General features: G+C 42.0%; 1 protein-coding gene across 4 annotated transcripts in view; it reads left to right on the top strand.

The window, feature by feature from the left end:
* The window catches only part of SMARCAL1 (SNF2 related chromatin remodeling annealing helicase 1), a 39,525-nt gene that overhangs the window by 4,345 nt on the left and 21,190 nt on the right, over nt 1–13,990 (top strand). For 3 of the 4 annotated variants that reach the window (XR_012588383.1, XM_074595137.1, XM_074595138.1), the window contains exons 4-9: nt 982–1,242; nt 2,443–2,493; nt 6,345–6,525; nt 7,494–7,644; nt 10,555–10,713; nt 12,511–12,576. Coding sequence is in view for 3 of the 4 variants with exons in the window: in XM_074595137.1 (XP_074451238.1) it covers nt 982–1,242; nt 2,443–2,493; nt 6,345–6,525; nt 7,494–7,644; nt 10,555–10,713; nt 12,511–12,576 (869 nt within the window). In the remaining variant the exon portion in view is untranslated. The remainder of the gene's footprint in view (nt 1–981; nt 1,243–2,442; nt 2,494–6,344; nt 6,526–7,493; nt 7,645–10,554; nt 10,714–12,510; nt 12,577–13,990) is intronic. The other variant, XM_074595140.1, reaches the window with a different exon arrangement.

Genomic DNA, 13,990 nt, shown 5'->3' with positions numbered 1-13,990 from the left:
AGTCTAACGGACTCTGGAGATGCTAGTGAATCCTTGCGTTCCTGTAGTACCTGTGAGTTGGAGTCTTGGAGATTAAATTCCTTATTTTGGTGCTGTAAAAATACAAGATAAAATGTTTCTTGTTCCTTAATCATCACAGTCAGCTGTAATAATAAAGACAACATGGGTATAGATTGTCAGAGACCCAGAGGAAAAAGTGGAATGTTTATTAGTGTGAATAGCTATGGTCTCAGGCTGACAGCTGTAAAATGCTGTGTCCTTTCTCTCCCTGTGCCCTGGCATCATGAGAGAGGTGGTTGTTAGTGATTAATAAAATAGGAGTGCAGGTGGCTTGGAGAAAGTACAAGGCTAATTGAAAGACATGTTAGAATGAAGGGTGATGGACTTAAATTGTAACAAATGGGATTCAGGGGTTTGGACTAGATTCCTTCCTGATATCCTTCTTACAGTATTGTGAGTGTACAGCATTCCTCCTAGATGAGATTGTGTATCAGACATTGGCATGAGGCAGATATTTTTAGATCTTTCTCCTTTGCTGTTTGCCCAAGTATCTTCCCAGCTTTTCAGGTACATACTGTTGATCACCATGTGCTTGTCCATGCAACTTTGTAAGTGAAAACACTATGTGACTGTGTGCAATTTACCTGCAGATTGCCTGCCCTGGCCTGGTGCGCCATGTTTTGGTGTTGCTGACAGAGGGGGAGCCTAATGCAGTGACAATGCTGGACAGGCCCTTGTTCACCTGCTGTCACATGTTCTGCCCCTCTGGAAAATCCCACCAACCTGCTCCTCCAGGCCATCACTCTATTCTTTGTCCCCGTGAGTGAAAGCAGAGAATCACTGTTCCTTTTAAACCTGAAGGTGTATGGTTTGTTTGTCATCCTCTTGTCCCTTCTCTTCCCAAAGCATCCTGTGCATCTTTAGTTTATCCATGTTTTTTGTTATTAATTCTTTTCTCTGTATCTCATGCTTTCTCCCTAGTGGAAGCAGCAAATCAACTTCGGTCAGTAAATCTGGCACCACTGGAAGGAGAAAATGCAGTTGACTTGGCATCAGACTCTCATTTCGTTGGCAGTAGGGTTGATGTGAAATCCCTCTTGAAGATGTGTAAGAACTGGAAGAAACCCTCAGCCCTTGTCAAAGGGAAGTGCGTGCTGATCTCCCGCTTGCGGTTTGAGGTTGACATTGGGTATTCTGCAGAAGTGATTGGAGTGTTCAAACAGATGGGTTCCAGAAATTATGGTGAGTCTCTTGTTGTGTCCGCTTTATTCTAAGAGCGTTGTTGGGGCTGCTCTTTAAGTGCTCTGAATGCTTCAGAGGAGAGATTGTGAGAGTACATCCCTCTGAAAACAGCGTGAGGCTTTGTGCTTTGGTGAAGATTTTGAGAGCTCCTGTAGTTCTGATATAGTGCTGTGCCTGTGCCCTGCACTTTATTCCGTGCCAGAACATGTCCTTGGCCTTCTGGGCCTATTAGCCAAGGTGATATTTCAGGATTCGGCATGATTACATTTACTGTTGAGGTGGGATGTGCTGATAATTTGCCAGCAGTATGGAGGCTGTGCATAAGTTCTCTTTATTACAAAATACAGTTGAACATCTCATATTTCTCCTGCTTTACTGTGGTGTATAATGGCTGCAAGTGCCTGATCAGATTGAGTTTACCAGCAGCTGTACTGATGTTTTTTGAGGCAAGTGGAACTCTAGAGCATTTTTCATGTAGGCATTCAGATTTCAATGGTGAATACCAGTTTTCCCACCTGTAACATGTGAATGAAGCACAGAGTGATGAGATGACCTGTGCAGTGTTGCAACAGGTCACTGACAGCATGGGCAGCAAATCCTGGAGCTCTTGTTCTTTGGGCAGGGCCCCATATGGCTCATTGTGTCTTCATCTGACTCCGAATTCACTCTACCTTCCCTGGAAGTTGTAGGCAAGTGCTACCCAGGGATAAACCTACCAAACAAGTCTGACACTCATGTTACAATTCGGGTATTGATAAATCGGGGAATTTCCTCTGTACTGTCTTGATCACATCATCTGTAGGGTACAGAGGTACAATTGAAAATGATTGCGTTACTAACTGAAGTCAGAGTTTATTGGTTAACAAATAGGAACCTTCACACACATTCTTCATCCCTTCTTGCAGTGAAAAGAGAGTAGTTGCCAAAATCCTTGTGCAGGTGGGTTCATTACGATGGTTCATGAGACAGGCTGACCTTGGCTTGCTCTGGTGATACCACCACTTCTAGATTTGTGCTCATACTTTTAAGTTTTCTTCAAACTGTTTGCTTAACATGAAAGCAAACAGGAGAATTGATTGCTGGACAAGATAAGAAATCTTTTAGGATACGGACGGATAGCCATGCTCTTATGGACAGAGGACTCAATCTTTTTTTTTTTTTTAAAGAGACTTATGACAGTGTTTGCTGTACCTGTTGCAGATGTGAACACCAGAAAGTGGAATTTCTTGCTGGAAGACTACCCCAAACTGAGTGAGTAGCTGCATTTTCCTGACTAAGGGTGTTTTTTGGGGAGGCAGATGAATTGTAACTTAATTTCTTGGGCTAAACCTTTTGACTCTGGGGAGATAAGTTGCTAATGAACCATGAAGCAGGTGTCTTCCTGTTTTGTCAGACACTTACACTGTTTGCCCGGACTCAAAACTTTGTAAGTGTTATCATGGCAGTCCTTTAGGGGCTGTTGGGATGGTAGCTCTGTCAGATTCTGCACTGAAATTTTGTGCAGTTTGTTATAGCACATGCATGTATTTACTATCACAAAGTTATTTTTATTGGTTATAAGGTACAGCAGCTCTGCTTGAACTTAAGACTTGCAGGAGAATGGGTTCCTCTATTCCCACTTGGCAAATTTGAAGAGCTTGGCATGGTGGCTGGCAGATCTTCCTGTCCTTACAGAAATTCTGTCTTATTGACTCTTTTTAGCCTGCTCCCCTTGTCCTCAGTGCCAGCCTGCCTTGCTCCCTTTTGTATGTATGTCAATTCATAAACTGGCACTGCCACCTCTTGCTTAGAAAACAAACACATATCAGGCTGGCTTACTTCCATTTCTTTCTTTTAGTTCACTACAAGATTTAAGTAGTGTGCACGGTGTTGTGCTATTTCATTTCACACCTAGCAAATTTTGTTTTTCAGGTCAGAGCACTAGGTTCTCAAGTACACTGATGATTTCTGTAACAACCAGTTCATCCACAGTTACAGTCTGGTGATGACTGTCTAGCTGTTCAGCCTCATATGTTACTGCCGGTAATAATGGCTTAGCAGGCAGCACACAACTGTTGAGTTTTTGATTGATGTATGAGGCAGGTTAGAATTCAGGTTGCTTCCATAGCTGAGTTGATTTTGAGGAAAACAAGATGAGCTGCGTGTTTCCCTTGCAGAAGTAGTGCAGATCTGCTTGAAGCAGAAGCATTCTTCTTGAAGTAGAATTTCGTACTCTACTAAAATGCTTCGGTGCTGGCTGATGGATGCCTAAAAGAAAGCTTAGCAAAAAAAAGTATTTTTAAGAGGGCATCATATTTTCTCTTGCAAGGGGAATCTAAGCACATAGTGTCACTACAATATTAATTTCCTTGTAGAATTAGACTCCTGTGCAATGCTGGTGAAACGGTGACTTACTGAACTGAAATGTAGAACTGTGGATTGTTGTTTTGTTCTTTTTTTTTTTTTTTTAAAAAAAAAGATGCCACTTTTCAGGATAATCCAGTCTTAGCAGCACATCTGCTTTTTAGTTTTTTATGTTTAGTTAAGTTTACAGAGTGCTTTGAGATTTGCATTACACAAGTCCTAAGTATTAAATAATTATTTATCATCCCAGTTGGCCTGCTGTGTTTGCCTTGGTACTCGCATGACAGTATGTGGCTGTGGAATTTGATTGGGATAAGCTTCAGAAAGGTGCTCTACACACATCCTTAGAAAGTGTGACTGTTTCAGAGCTGAAATGCTGTGGTTCAGAGTACTTTTTCTCCCGCATGGGCTCCTGCTTCCATAGAATACCGAAGCATGTTTAATAATTGAGTATCTGCATGCTCCTGTGATGCGTGTCCTAATAACATTAGTAATGGTTGTAGGGCTGCAAGCCAGGTTGTGGAGCCTTGTAGGAATGCCAGGTCATGAAAACAAGTGAGTGTGTCTTGGGGGAGACTTAGGAAACTCCAGGATTGTGATGTTGACAGGCCCTGATCTGAATGAGAGCTGATGATCTCTCTGTTTGCTAAAGGGCCTTTTCTACGTGCAAAGGGCCTGATCCTGTAGCGCATTCTAGGCAGTCTGAGCAAACACATCATTTCCCAGTCTGTCCCTCTCGGCCACACTAGCTTGCCGTTGTATACATCACATGATGTATACTCTGTATTCAGAATTGCACAGATTTAAGGAAAGCAAAAAAACATTTCTCTGCATATGTTCTTGCAGAGTGTAATTTGTGAGGGCATTTGAGGCTCCTAGCACGTGCCTTTTTGAGGAACAGCATTTGTTTTGTGCCTGTGCATTTACCTATGACAAAATAAAAAAAAAAAAAGAAGGAAATTTTAAAAGGCTGGTTGCCATTTGCAGTAGAGATATCTGTTAGCTGGGAACTGTTTGTAGAGGTTAATGTCTCTTTGCTTAGTTGCTCAGTCATCTTTATAGAAAGGTCACTTCAGTAAAAAATGTCTGTTGGATGAATCATCCTGGTGGCAGATATATCTTAATCATTCTCACAGCTCATGTACAGAACAATAGCAACAGAATTATCAGTGAGCAAATTGTAGCAATTATGCTAACACACAGCTCAGTCTGTGAGTGTAATAACAAGCTTGTGCTGTACTTCGGGTGGAGAGGGTTCCTGCTATTGAAGAAGTATAAATTAAACTGGAGAGTTTAAAAAGTTTGGTCATTGCCCAACCACAAATGGAAATCTTTTCATATGTATATTTCTTGGAATTGCTTTCCCCCTTCATATGGCAGGGGTCCATCCCGCTGCTTTCCTCTTGGAGATAACTGAAATGAAAATACCTAACTGGATTCTAAAGGTGCATATACTGCTGGTATAGTGAGTTCTTATTTCAGTTTGTGTAGCTCTGGTTATTGTTGCAAACAGAGTTGTTTTATGTCTTCCTGACTTCATATACAAACCAACCACTAAATAAAAAAAAAAAAGATGCTTCCTGCACTAAAGGATCTGTGCACATGCATTTGTGTTCCTAGTGTAGAGGTGTCTTTTGTTTCTCAGTCAGTGGTCAAAGACTGATTACTAAACATGTTTTCCTGGTCCCAGCTCACTGCATGTTTTAAACTGGTTATTTGTTTTCATAGAAACTTACTGTTCGACTAAAAAGAAATACTTTTATATTTTTGGGATGAGATAGAGAGGCTACCAGAGCGGACTGAAATAAGGTGTTCTAGGAGGAGAAATTGCCCTGATGCTTTGCTTGTTGTGATGCATGGGTTGAAAAAATGAAGGCTTCAATATCTTTGCATAATGGGGGCTGGGGATTCTTTTAGTTTGACTGTGAAGGTTTTATTCCGCAGATAAAGTTGAGAGGCTTCATGGGTGAAACAACAGTAGTGGTGAGGGACTCAAGTGGCTGCCTGTGGGCTGGTTCTGGCCTACAAGCTACTTCTGTCCAGGAGAACACCAGTGGACACCAGCTGAACAGGGAGTTGCTGTTGATACCTTATCCCCGAAGGATGTCTGTCAGAGTGCTGCTGATGGTTGTACAAGAGCAGTTTCTCTGAGTCTTGAGGTGCTTCCTGTTTTCTTATGCAAACATGGTAAAGGAGGGGTGATAAACTGGAGACAGAGCCAAACTTGTGTGAATTTGGGGAACAGGAGGAGAAGAGATTTTTTCAAAGCTGAAGATGCATCATCTTCTTTAGGTAACTACGTCTCGGGTCACTACTGATCACCCGGGGATGGTGGAGGTGCTTAATGCAGAATCCCAAGGTCAAGATAAAGATGCCCCTGCCTTCTAGGCTTCAGGAGCTCTTTTGTTCAAATCCATACTTTTATTTCTGAGTAAAGTGTGCCCTAAGCTGCCCTCAGTGTGAATAATCCAGCTCCAGCTGTATTAGTAGCAATCATCTCTGAATGATGGCATCAGACTTTCAGTTTTTTATAACCAAGTCTAAATACAAGGGGAGGAGATGTGATTCATCATCTGGTTCTGAAATAGACTTCAGGGAAGAGGCCAGGGCAACACCTGTGCATGATGCAGTGCTTTCTTGAGCTGTTTCTGGATAGGAAATAATATTGTTGATGAGGTTGAGGGTTATGCCCTGACATTCATAATGTAAATTGTGTGTGTGTTGCCCCTTCTAATAATAAACTGCTCTGTTCTTTGCAGTGGAAGTGTTACAGCGCCTTGTGTCAGTCGAAGTGGAGCCACTGCCCGAGGCAGTAATAAAAACCTTTGCAGCTCAAATACAGAGATCTACATCAGAGACAGACATTCCTGATGCTGACCTTTCAGTAGTGGACTCTGAAATTGTGACGAGCCTCATGCCCTTTCAGCGGGAAGGTGTGAAGTATGTCCTTTTTGCATGCTGTTTAAGAGCTAGTCCTTGCCTAGGACTGTGTACTTCATATTGGTTCCCAGGCTGCATTCTTTTCCATGGAGGGTTCCACGTTTCTCCAGAGTCTTGGGCTGTTACGCTCTGGCACACTGGGCTCTTGGTTGTTTGCTATGGTATGATTTGTTTTGTTGCTGGGGGCTTTTGGGGTTGTTGTTTGATTTTGGGTTTTTTTGAGTGACACATCTATTCTGTTTCTAGCTAGAATTCTTCATCATGAGTCAGGAGGAAAGTAGCATTTTGCTAGTCTCATAAAATTGTTCAAATGATACATCTCTGATCTCTGTCTTGTGATTCAGTATGTGCCTAATTGTCATATGATGTTTTTTTTTTTTATTTTGTAAGGCCATTTTTTTTCCCAAGTGCATCTCTTTTGTTGCTGTTGTTTTTTAATTATTAACTACACATGGGAAAGTGCCAGGAAATAGGACCCAGGCCCTGAAATATTTAAAATGACTGATTGTATGTAGAGATAAACTTTTAAATGTCCCTGTCTCCGTCATGTATGATCATTAGTTGTAGACTTCGAGATGCAATCCAGGAAAGCCTCTACTTACTGGTGTTGAAGTGGCATTGTTATTAATAATATTTTCTTAGCCAGGATGAACTCTGGGACAGAATGTGACTAATACAATGGAAAAAATAATTGTAAGGTCTTGAGACTACTCCTCATATGAAATCAAAGTCTTTAAGGACTGCGCTGAACCACTCTGTTCAGGAGCTTCTAATCTTTGAGAGATTTGTGGGAGTTGCTCACTCGTGTTGAGACTAAGGGAGAAGATCCAGGGTTACTGAAGAACCCAGATCACTTCCAGGTGATCCACATTATAGGCTTGGTGATGAGTTGTGCTCATCTTGGGTGCCAGGACAGATAGTAAGCCATTTCTTGACTCTTACTTATTTTCCCTCTCTATTTTCCCCAGTTTTGCAATTTCAAGAAATGGACGTTTACTTCTGGCGGATGACATGGGCTTGGGCAAGACCCTTCAGGCAATCTGCATTGCTGCATATTACCGAAAGGAATGGCCCTTACTGGTGGTGACACCTTCTTCTGTGAGGTTTACGTGGGCAGAGGTACTGTGAGCTTACGTGTGTGCAGGTGGCCAGTAGTGGGCACATGTGATGGTTATGCTGTGTTACACTGTGTACAAGTTAAAATTTTGAAAAAGATGTATATTAAGGGGAAGAAACTAAAATTTGACTCATTTATAAACTTGATGGGGGGAAATTGCTTGACATGGACTGTATGGTGTATGCCTGTTTTCTTTTATTGGTAGATTTTGTGTTCAAGGGCAGGCTGGATGAGGCTTTGAGCATCCTGGTCTAGTGGGAGGTGTCCCTGCCCAGGGCAGGGCGGTTGGAACTAGATGATCTTTAAGGTCCCTTCCAACCCCAACCATTCTGTGATTCTGTGATTTTCTTTTTGTGATCCAGATGATATGTTGGAAAGAGAGAGATCTAGAGAAAGTATCTCCTCTGGACCTCTGACAACTTTGTTCCTGCAAGTCAGCTGGCTCCAAGGGGGCGTTTTAGTCATCAGCATCAAAGACAACAGTTGCATTCAAGCAATTGTCTGTTGTATTCAAGCCCTTCATAGCAGTATTTGCCAGACCCTTGGCTGGAATAGAATCCCAGATGCTTGGATTCTCCACTCTGTTCTAGAGGTCCTATTACCATCATCATTAAGTGCCTGTCATAATAGGTCTTTTTGGCCTGTCCACTGGATCCTGCTGACTCCTTTGAGTCCTTTATTAATGTTGATCAGAAGCCCAAGAAAGCTTGTATGGCTGGGAAATGTATCTTGAAATAAATCACTGTCATGGCTTGTACACTGAGGCTGTTGGGTTGCCATAGGCTAGTGAAATGTTCACTGCGGGAGAAAAAGGTGAGCCAGAGCTTTTAGGTCAGTGATTTCATGCCTGAGCAGAAGAGGGGGGGAATTCAGCTTTCCCTGGAGCGTTTCATTGATAAGAAGTGTATTGATTGGGAGTTGCTGGTTTTGTGCTGTAACCAGATTGTTAGAGCATCTCGGTGTGTGTTTTCATGCCCGGTAGTGCAACAGATGTTGGGCAACAAGAAAAGAGAATTGTTTACTGAGCAAGGAAGTGACTATGATCATGTTTGATATTTCAAAGTCCTGTAGTTCTCTGGATTAACACCTAACCTGAAACCATGGCTTCTGTAGGATGCCTACTGGGAATGATTTGGGGCCTGGTTTCCTGACGTACTGGGCACCTGCAGCTAAACTCTTAAATCCTGCTTCAAGAGATTTAAGCAATATAAGGTGTTTTGTTTCTTTGAGTGCTTGATTTCCTCTTCCTTCCCCTACTGCTGACTCCCCAGGAGGCTGTTGTGGGAAATGTTTTGTTAGGACAGTTGCTTTAGAACGATCTGTGTTGCTTTGTGGGTATGTGAAGGATGCAGGTCTAAGAAAAATGTCACAGGAAGTGGAAGAAGGTGGAGTTTATTATGGTCTGTAATCTACTCAGTTCATTCTTGCACAGATGTGTTTTACTGTAATGGCAGAAGCTTTTGTGGTGTCTCTGGAGCTGAATTGCCAGAAATTGTCTTCATCTCAGAGTTGTTGGTGTTTTGTTTTGGCTTTCTGAGCTCAGGCCACTGAGTGCCTTTATATTCCAAGTGCCATAGGAAGCCAGCAGGAAGATGTGAGGTACTCTTGGGTGAGAAGTACTGCAGCCACGCGCCTTTTTAAGTTTCAATGCTGAATTACATAATTAACGGTCAGGGCAGTGTCAAAGCACTTTTGTGGACAAAGGTCAGCATCAAGTGAGAACTACAGAGTCACTTTCATGGTGTGAATTAGTTATGTGCCCTTTATAAAAGGAGAGGGCAGTACAGCTAGAAGCTTCCAGATACTTTCCCACTGCTGCCACCTTTGTCTAAGTTTTGGCTTAGCATCAGCCACGTATTTATATTTTAAATATTGTCTGCATGTTGGCCCATTTTGGTTGTGGTAGCTACTGTAAGTGGTGAAGGATAGTTCATTGTTAAGTTTTCCACATACTGAGAAATGTGAGAAGCTCACATTTAACTCCTCAGGCTGCTGCATGCGGTTCCTGAACAGAGGAGAGGAATGGCACTTGGGGTTTTTCCACAAGTGAAGGGCCTAGAGACAGAGATGCCGTTTCTCATCAGTGCTCCTATGGATACCTACAGATCCTGATTGCTAAAGCCCAGCCAGTTCTCTGCAGAGCAACATCAGCAGAACTCAAATATTGCAGAGAGGTTGGTGTCACTGGGGACAGAATTACAAGGGAAATGGTGGGTGCTCAGTAGCTAACAGATGGGTTTGGGGGAGGATATCTTGCTCTGGTGTGTGAAGCATTTCAAGAGGTTGATTTGAATGACTATCACCACATGTATTTCAGCTGCTGTCATAGAGCAGCTGGTGTATTGTCAACTTGATCTTTTAATTTTGTTTGTTTGTTTGGGGTATTTTTTTGTAGACTTCTTAAGAAGGAGAGGTGGTGGAAGAGTTTTTGTTGATCTGGCTGAGTTGTACTTCATCCTCACTGTGGAGTAAATATTGCTATAGTGAGAGATGTTTACTGCTTAGAAGCCTGTGTTTCACAGCCTGAGGTTTCCTGTTGAGTGGGAAAACAATTTCCCTGTCAGTAGTGGCCACTGCATTCTCTGGCTCTGAGTGTAGCAGGTAACGTTGTCAGGAGTTGGGTTTTTTTTTTTCAGGTAGAAGCAAGAATAGAGCATATTTGAGCCTTCCTAGCCCTGGAAGGTAGATTTGGCCTTACAGCCTGAGTTCTGTTCTTGATCTTCCCATTACTAGGGTTGTTGCTGAGGGAAGGCTGCTTACCCTTATTGTGCTCCCAGATGATGTCTAATGGCGGGGAGGTGGGGGTCGCTCCATGTTCTAAGCATTCACAAGGATGCTCTGAGAAGTGCTTTAGGATCCTGACAGAGGACATAAGCACCATAATGCAATTAATTGCTTTCTTCTTCCTCCAGGCATTTCACAGGTGGCTTCCATCCTTGTGTCCAGGTAGTACCAATGTCATAGTGACTGGCAAAGATAATCTAATGGCAGGCTTGATCAACATCGTCAGCTTTGACCTCCTCAGCAAGATGGACAAGCAACTTAAGAGCACTTTCCAAGTAGTTATTATTGTAAGTGGTATGCTTAAACTTTGAAGTTAATTGTATGCTGCAAATGGGGTAGCTTTTGTGTTGTATAGGAGAGAAGTGTGAAGTGGGCCTTATTTAGGACTGAAACTATCTTGCAATTGTGGTTGCAATCACTGCTCTCTTCGTGAGTAGACGCAGGAGGTTTCTCTGAAACCTTTTGAGATAACTAGTAGAGTTTATTTCCCTTTTGATTCCTAAGGCTGTGTTTTCTCTTTTACTGGTTATGGTGCCTCTCTGGTTTCATTATGGTTGGGCATGTCCTCTCCTGGAGAGCAAAGTGTTTAATATGATGTGTCAATACAGTAGTCTTGGAATTCTATCTTTTTAAGGGGATTGGACTTCAGGGTGATGTTAGTGTTTATCCAGTAGACTAGATAACCTCTCAACGTGAAGTATGTGGGTAAAGCATCAAAAAATCTCCCTTTGCTTGTGTTCCACTGACAATCTCTGTTAAGTGTTCTTTGATCATTTGTATAATTTCTCTTGTAAATTGCTTTGAAATCCATTTTTTAACCTTTTACAGAGCCATGGTAAAAGGCAGTTTCCTAGATTTCAGTTACTAAAAATTCAAAACATCTAGTGTTTGAAATCCACCTTCTATCAATAGAGACTAAAAGTGTCTACATAGCTTACTATGGGTATTTGACGTTCTCAGTCTAATTTTCAGCACACATGCACTTTTCCTTAAGATCATGACAATTGGATCATAATAATGCTTTTGTGTCTCAGCGTCAGATGGGAATGTGGGAATAGATGGAGTTCTTTGGAGACCAAACTACTCATGGAGGAACTGATGTCTTTCATTTTTATTTTTTTTTTCCCCTGCCCCCTCTCTGACAAGACATTCTGTCAGGGTGGAAATGCAGATTGTTACTTTTGTATGCTGGTGCTCGGAGTTAAGGGACTTGGGCTCCAGGGCTACTGCCCTGGAACCTTTTACCAGGCCTGAGCTGGCAGGTGTTCTTTCTGTGTGTGTATATGTTCAAATTTGTGCCCTGTATATGTTTTTATAGATGAGAGTAGTCCTACTGAGTGCTGAGCTTCCCTGCTTTTTCTTCCAGTCTTCTTTTGATGGCTGGGATCATTAATGTAGCTTATGTGTTAATCAGGAGGGAGAAGGCTGTGCCTGAGAGGCTAAGCAGTTGTATTGTCTTTGCACGCATGGTTGCTTGCTCATCCACACATGGAAAGATGAGAATGTACCCTTGGAGGGCAACGATTACTTTTTGTGTCTAAGTTCTGCCTTGCTACAGCAGTAGAAATGAAGCCTGTTTGGGGGTGATATCTCAAGTAGGATGCTATTATCCACCTGGTGAGCCCTATCAGCAGAACAGTTGGATCCTAATTAGATTTCTTTTTTCCTGGTCGTTTTCATTAACCCCTTATTTAGGGAAGTGGTACTGTATGTGCCTCCTACGTTTGCTGCATTTAAAAGATACATAGGGGCAAACGAGTATCAGTGGTGGAAATAATGTTCCTCTTTCTCATTCCCTCTCCAGCCCTCTCTACTCACTTGTTTGCGGTCATTTGAGATTCATTGCTTTAAGGTTTGATTTCTGTTCCATTTGCTTGCAGCTGCAGGTTTGAATGTAGGAAGCCTGTTACTCTCTGTGCTGCCTTTTCATTTAGAATTTGATGTGACTGTCCCAATGCTTGAAGCATCCTCTGGGATGATAGGCTTGTAATATTAGATAGCTGAGAATACTGGGATTTGTTCCGTAGCCTGCAGTTGGACTATGGATCAGAACTGTCTTCACTTTCATGGTTGTTTTCTTTCAGGATGAATCTCATTTCCTAAAGAACGTAAAAACTGCACGATGCCGAGCTGCCATGCCTCTACTCAAGGTATGTATGCTGGGTGTCAAACCTCCAGCAGCTCAGATCAGGCTCACAAAGTAGTGTTGCTCCATTACCAGGTTTAGGAGCCAGCAGCTGAATTCTGATGTTGTGTAAGTGGAAATCCTGGTAATGTTGTAGATCCAAGAGCAAAAATTTTTCTCTGGCTTAGCCGCTTGTTTCCATACAAATGTTAGATGGTAAGACCTAACAAAAGAACTTCAGAAGCTCCCTTGATCTAATTGTGGTACTGCCACTGATGAGTTTTGATATTCCCTTTTTCCCATCCCCATGAAACTTATGGAATGTATTCAGGGAGAGTAGAAAGAATATAGTAGTGTCAGTGTAGCTTGTTTAATGGAGATAATCATTATCAGTTACTTCTTGACACACAAATCGCTGCTGTATATCAAAATTACATTACTGAGGTCCCTTCCTTCGCTTTGGTTTTGGACTCTACTCTCTTACTGCAAGCTTCCAGTGTATTTGTGTGACTGGGGTTCAGGAGCACTCCTGTTGGCTCAATGTAGAGAACTAGTAGGAAATGCAGAATATGAGGTTAGCAAGACAAGTGGCCCACAGAAGGGAGGCAGTATTCAAGTATGCGGTAACAGGAGAGATGTAAATTTTAATATCCTGGGATCAAAGAATCAAACTCTCCCTGGTAGCCTCTAGCAGATTAAAGTAACGAGTAGTATCTAGACACTGCAGAGCCTGCACATTAGAACAAGGTAATTGCAGTTCCTCTTCCTCTTCAGCAATTACCATCAAGTGTGTATAAAGAGAAGATTTGATCTGTGATGGCTTTATAGCAACCAACTTTTATATGCAGGTTTCTTAATGGGAAGCCGAAAGTAGTTGTCCTTGAATAACTTCATTGTTCTCTTTAAAGGCCTGACTCTTGTCCTCTCTTGGCTTTCGAAGTACTTCATGCTTTTAATGTTTGGAAACTAAGTAGGAGGTCCAATTTTATGAGCAGTTTGAAGTACAATAATTAGGGTGTATGTCTGAAAATGGTGGAAAATAACAAATTTACCTCATTGCAAATGCTCAAAAAGCGGTCTCATCTTTTCCTACTTGTAGCTTTGTAAGGATCAGCTTGTCAAAATTATTTGCAGGCTACAAGATAGGAGAGTGAAAGATGGTAGCTGCTAAGTGGAGGTTAATTGCCTGTATGCACTTACTGAGAATTTACAGTTTTATACTGTCACATCACTGGTCTTAGAGAATTGAGACCTGGTGCTTCTGAAACTGAATTTCAGTCTTCTGAAAGCATTAAGAGTTTCATGTTCATATCACGCATTATCTCACCTGCAAAGAGCATACAGTACCAGATTTGTCATGTTAGATGTTCGGGTAAATTTTATTCTCCTGCTTGCTGACTGTAACTTCTAAAGTGAGTATTTGCTGTAATAGCCACTCT

The sequence above is a fragment of the Larus michahellis genome, chromosome 7 (assembly GCF_964199755.1).
Source record: "Larus michahellis chromosome 7, bLarMic1.1, whole genome shotgun sequence".
NCBI lineage: Eukaryota > Metazoa > Chordata > Aves > Charadriiformes > Laridae > Larus > Larus michahellis.
Note: the sequence above shows the minus strand (reverse complement) of the source record. Positions and strands in the feature narration are given on the sequence as shown.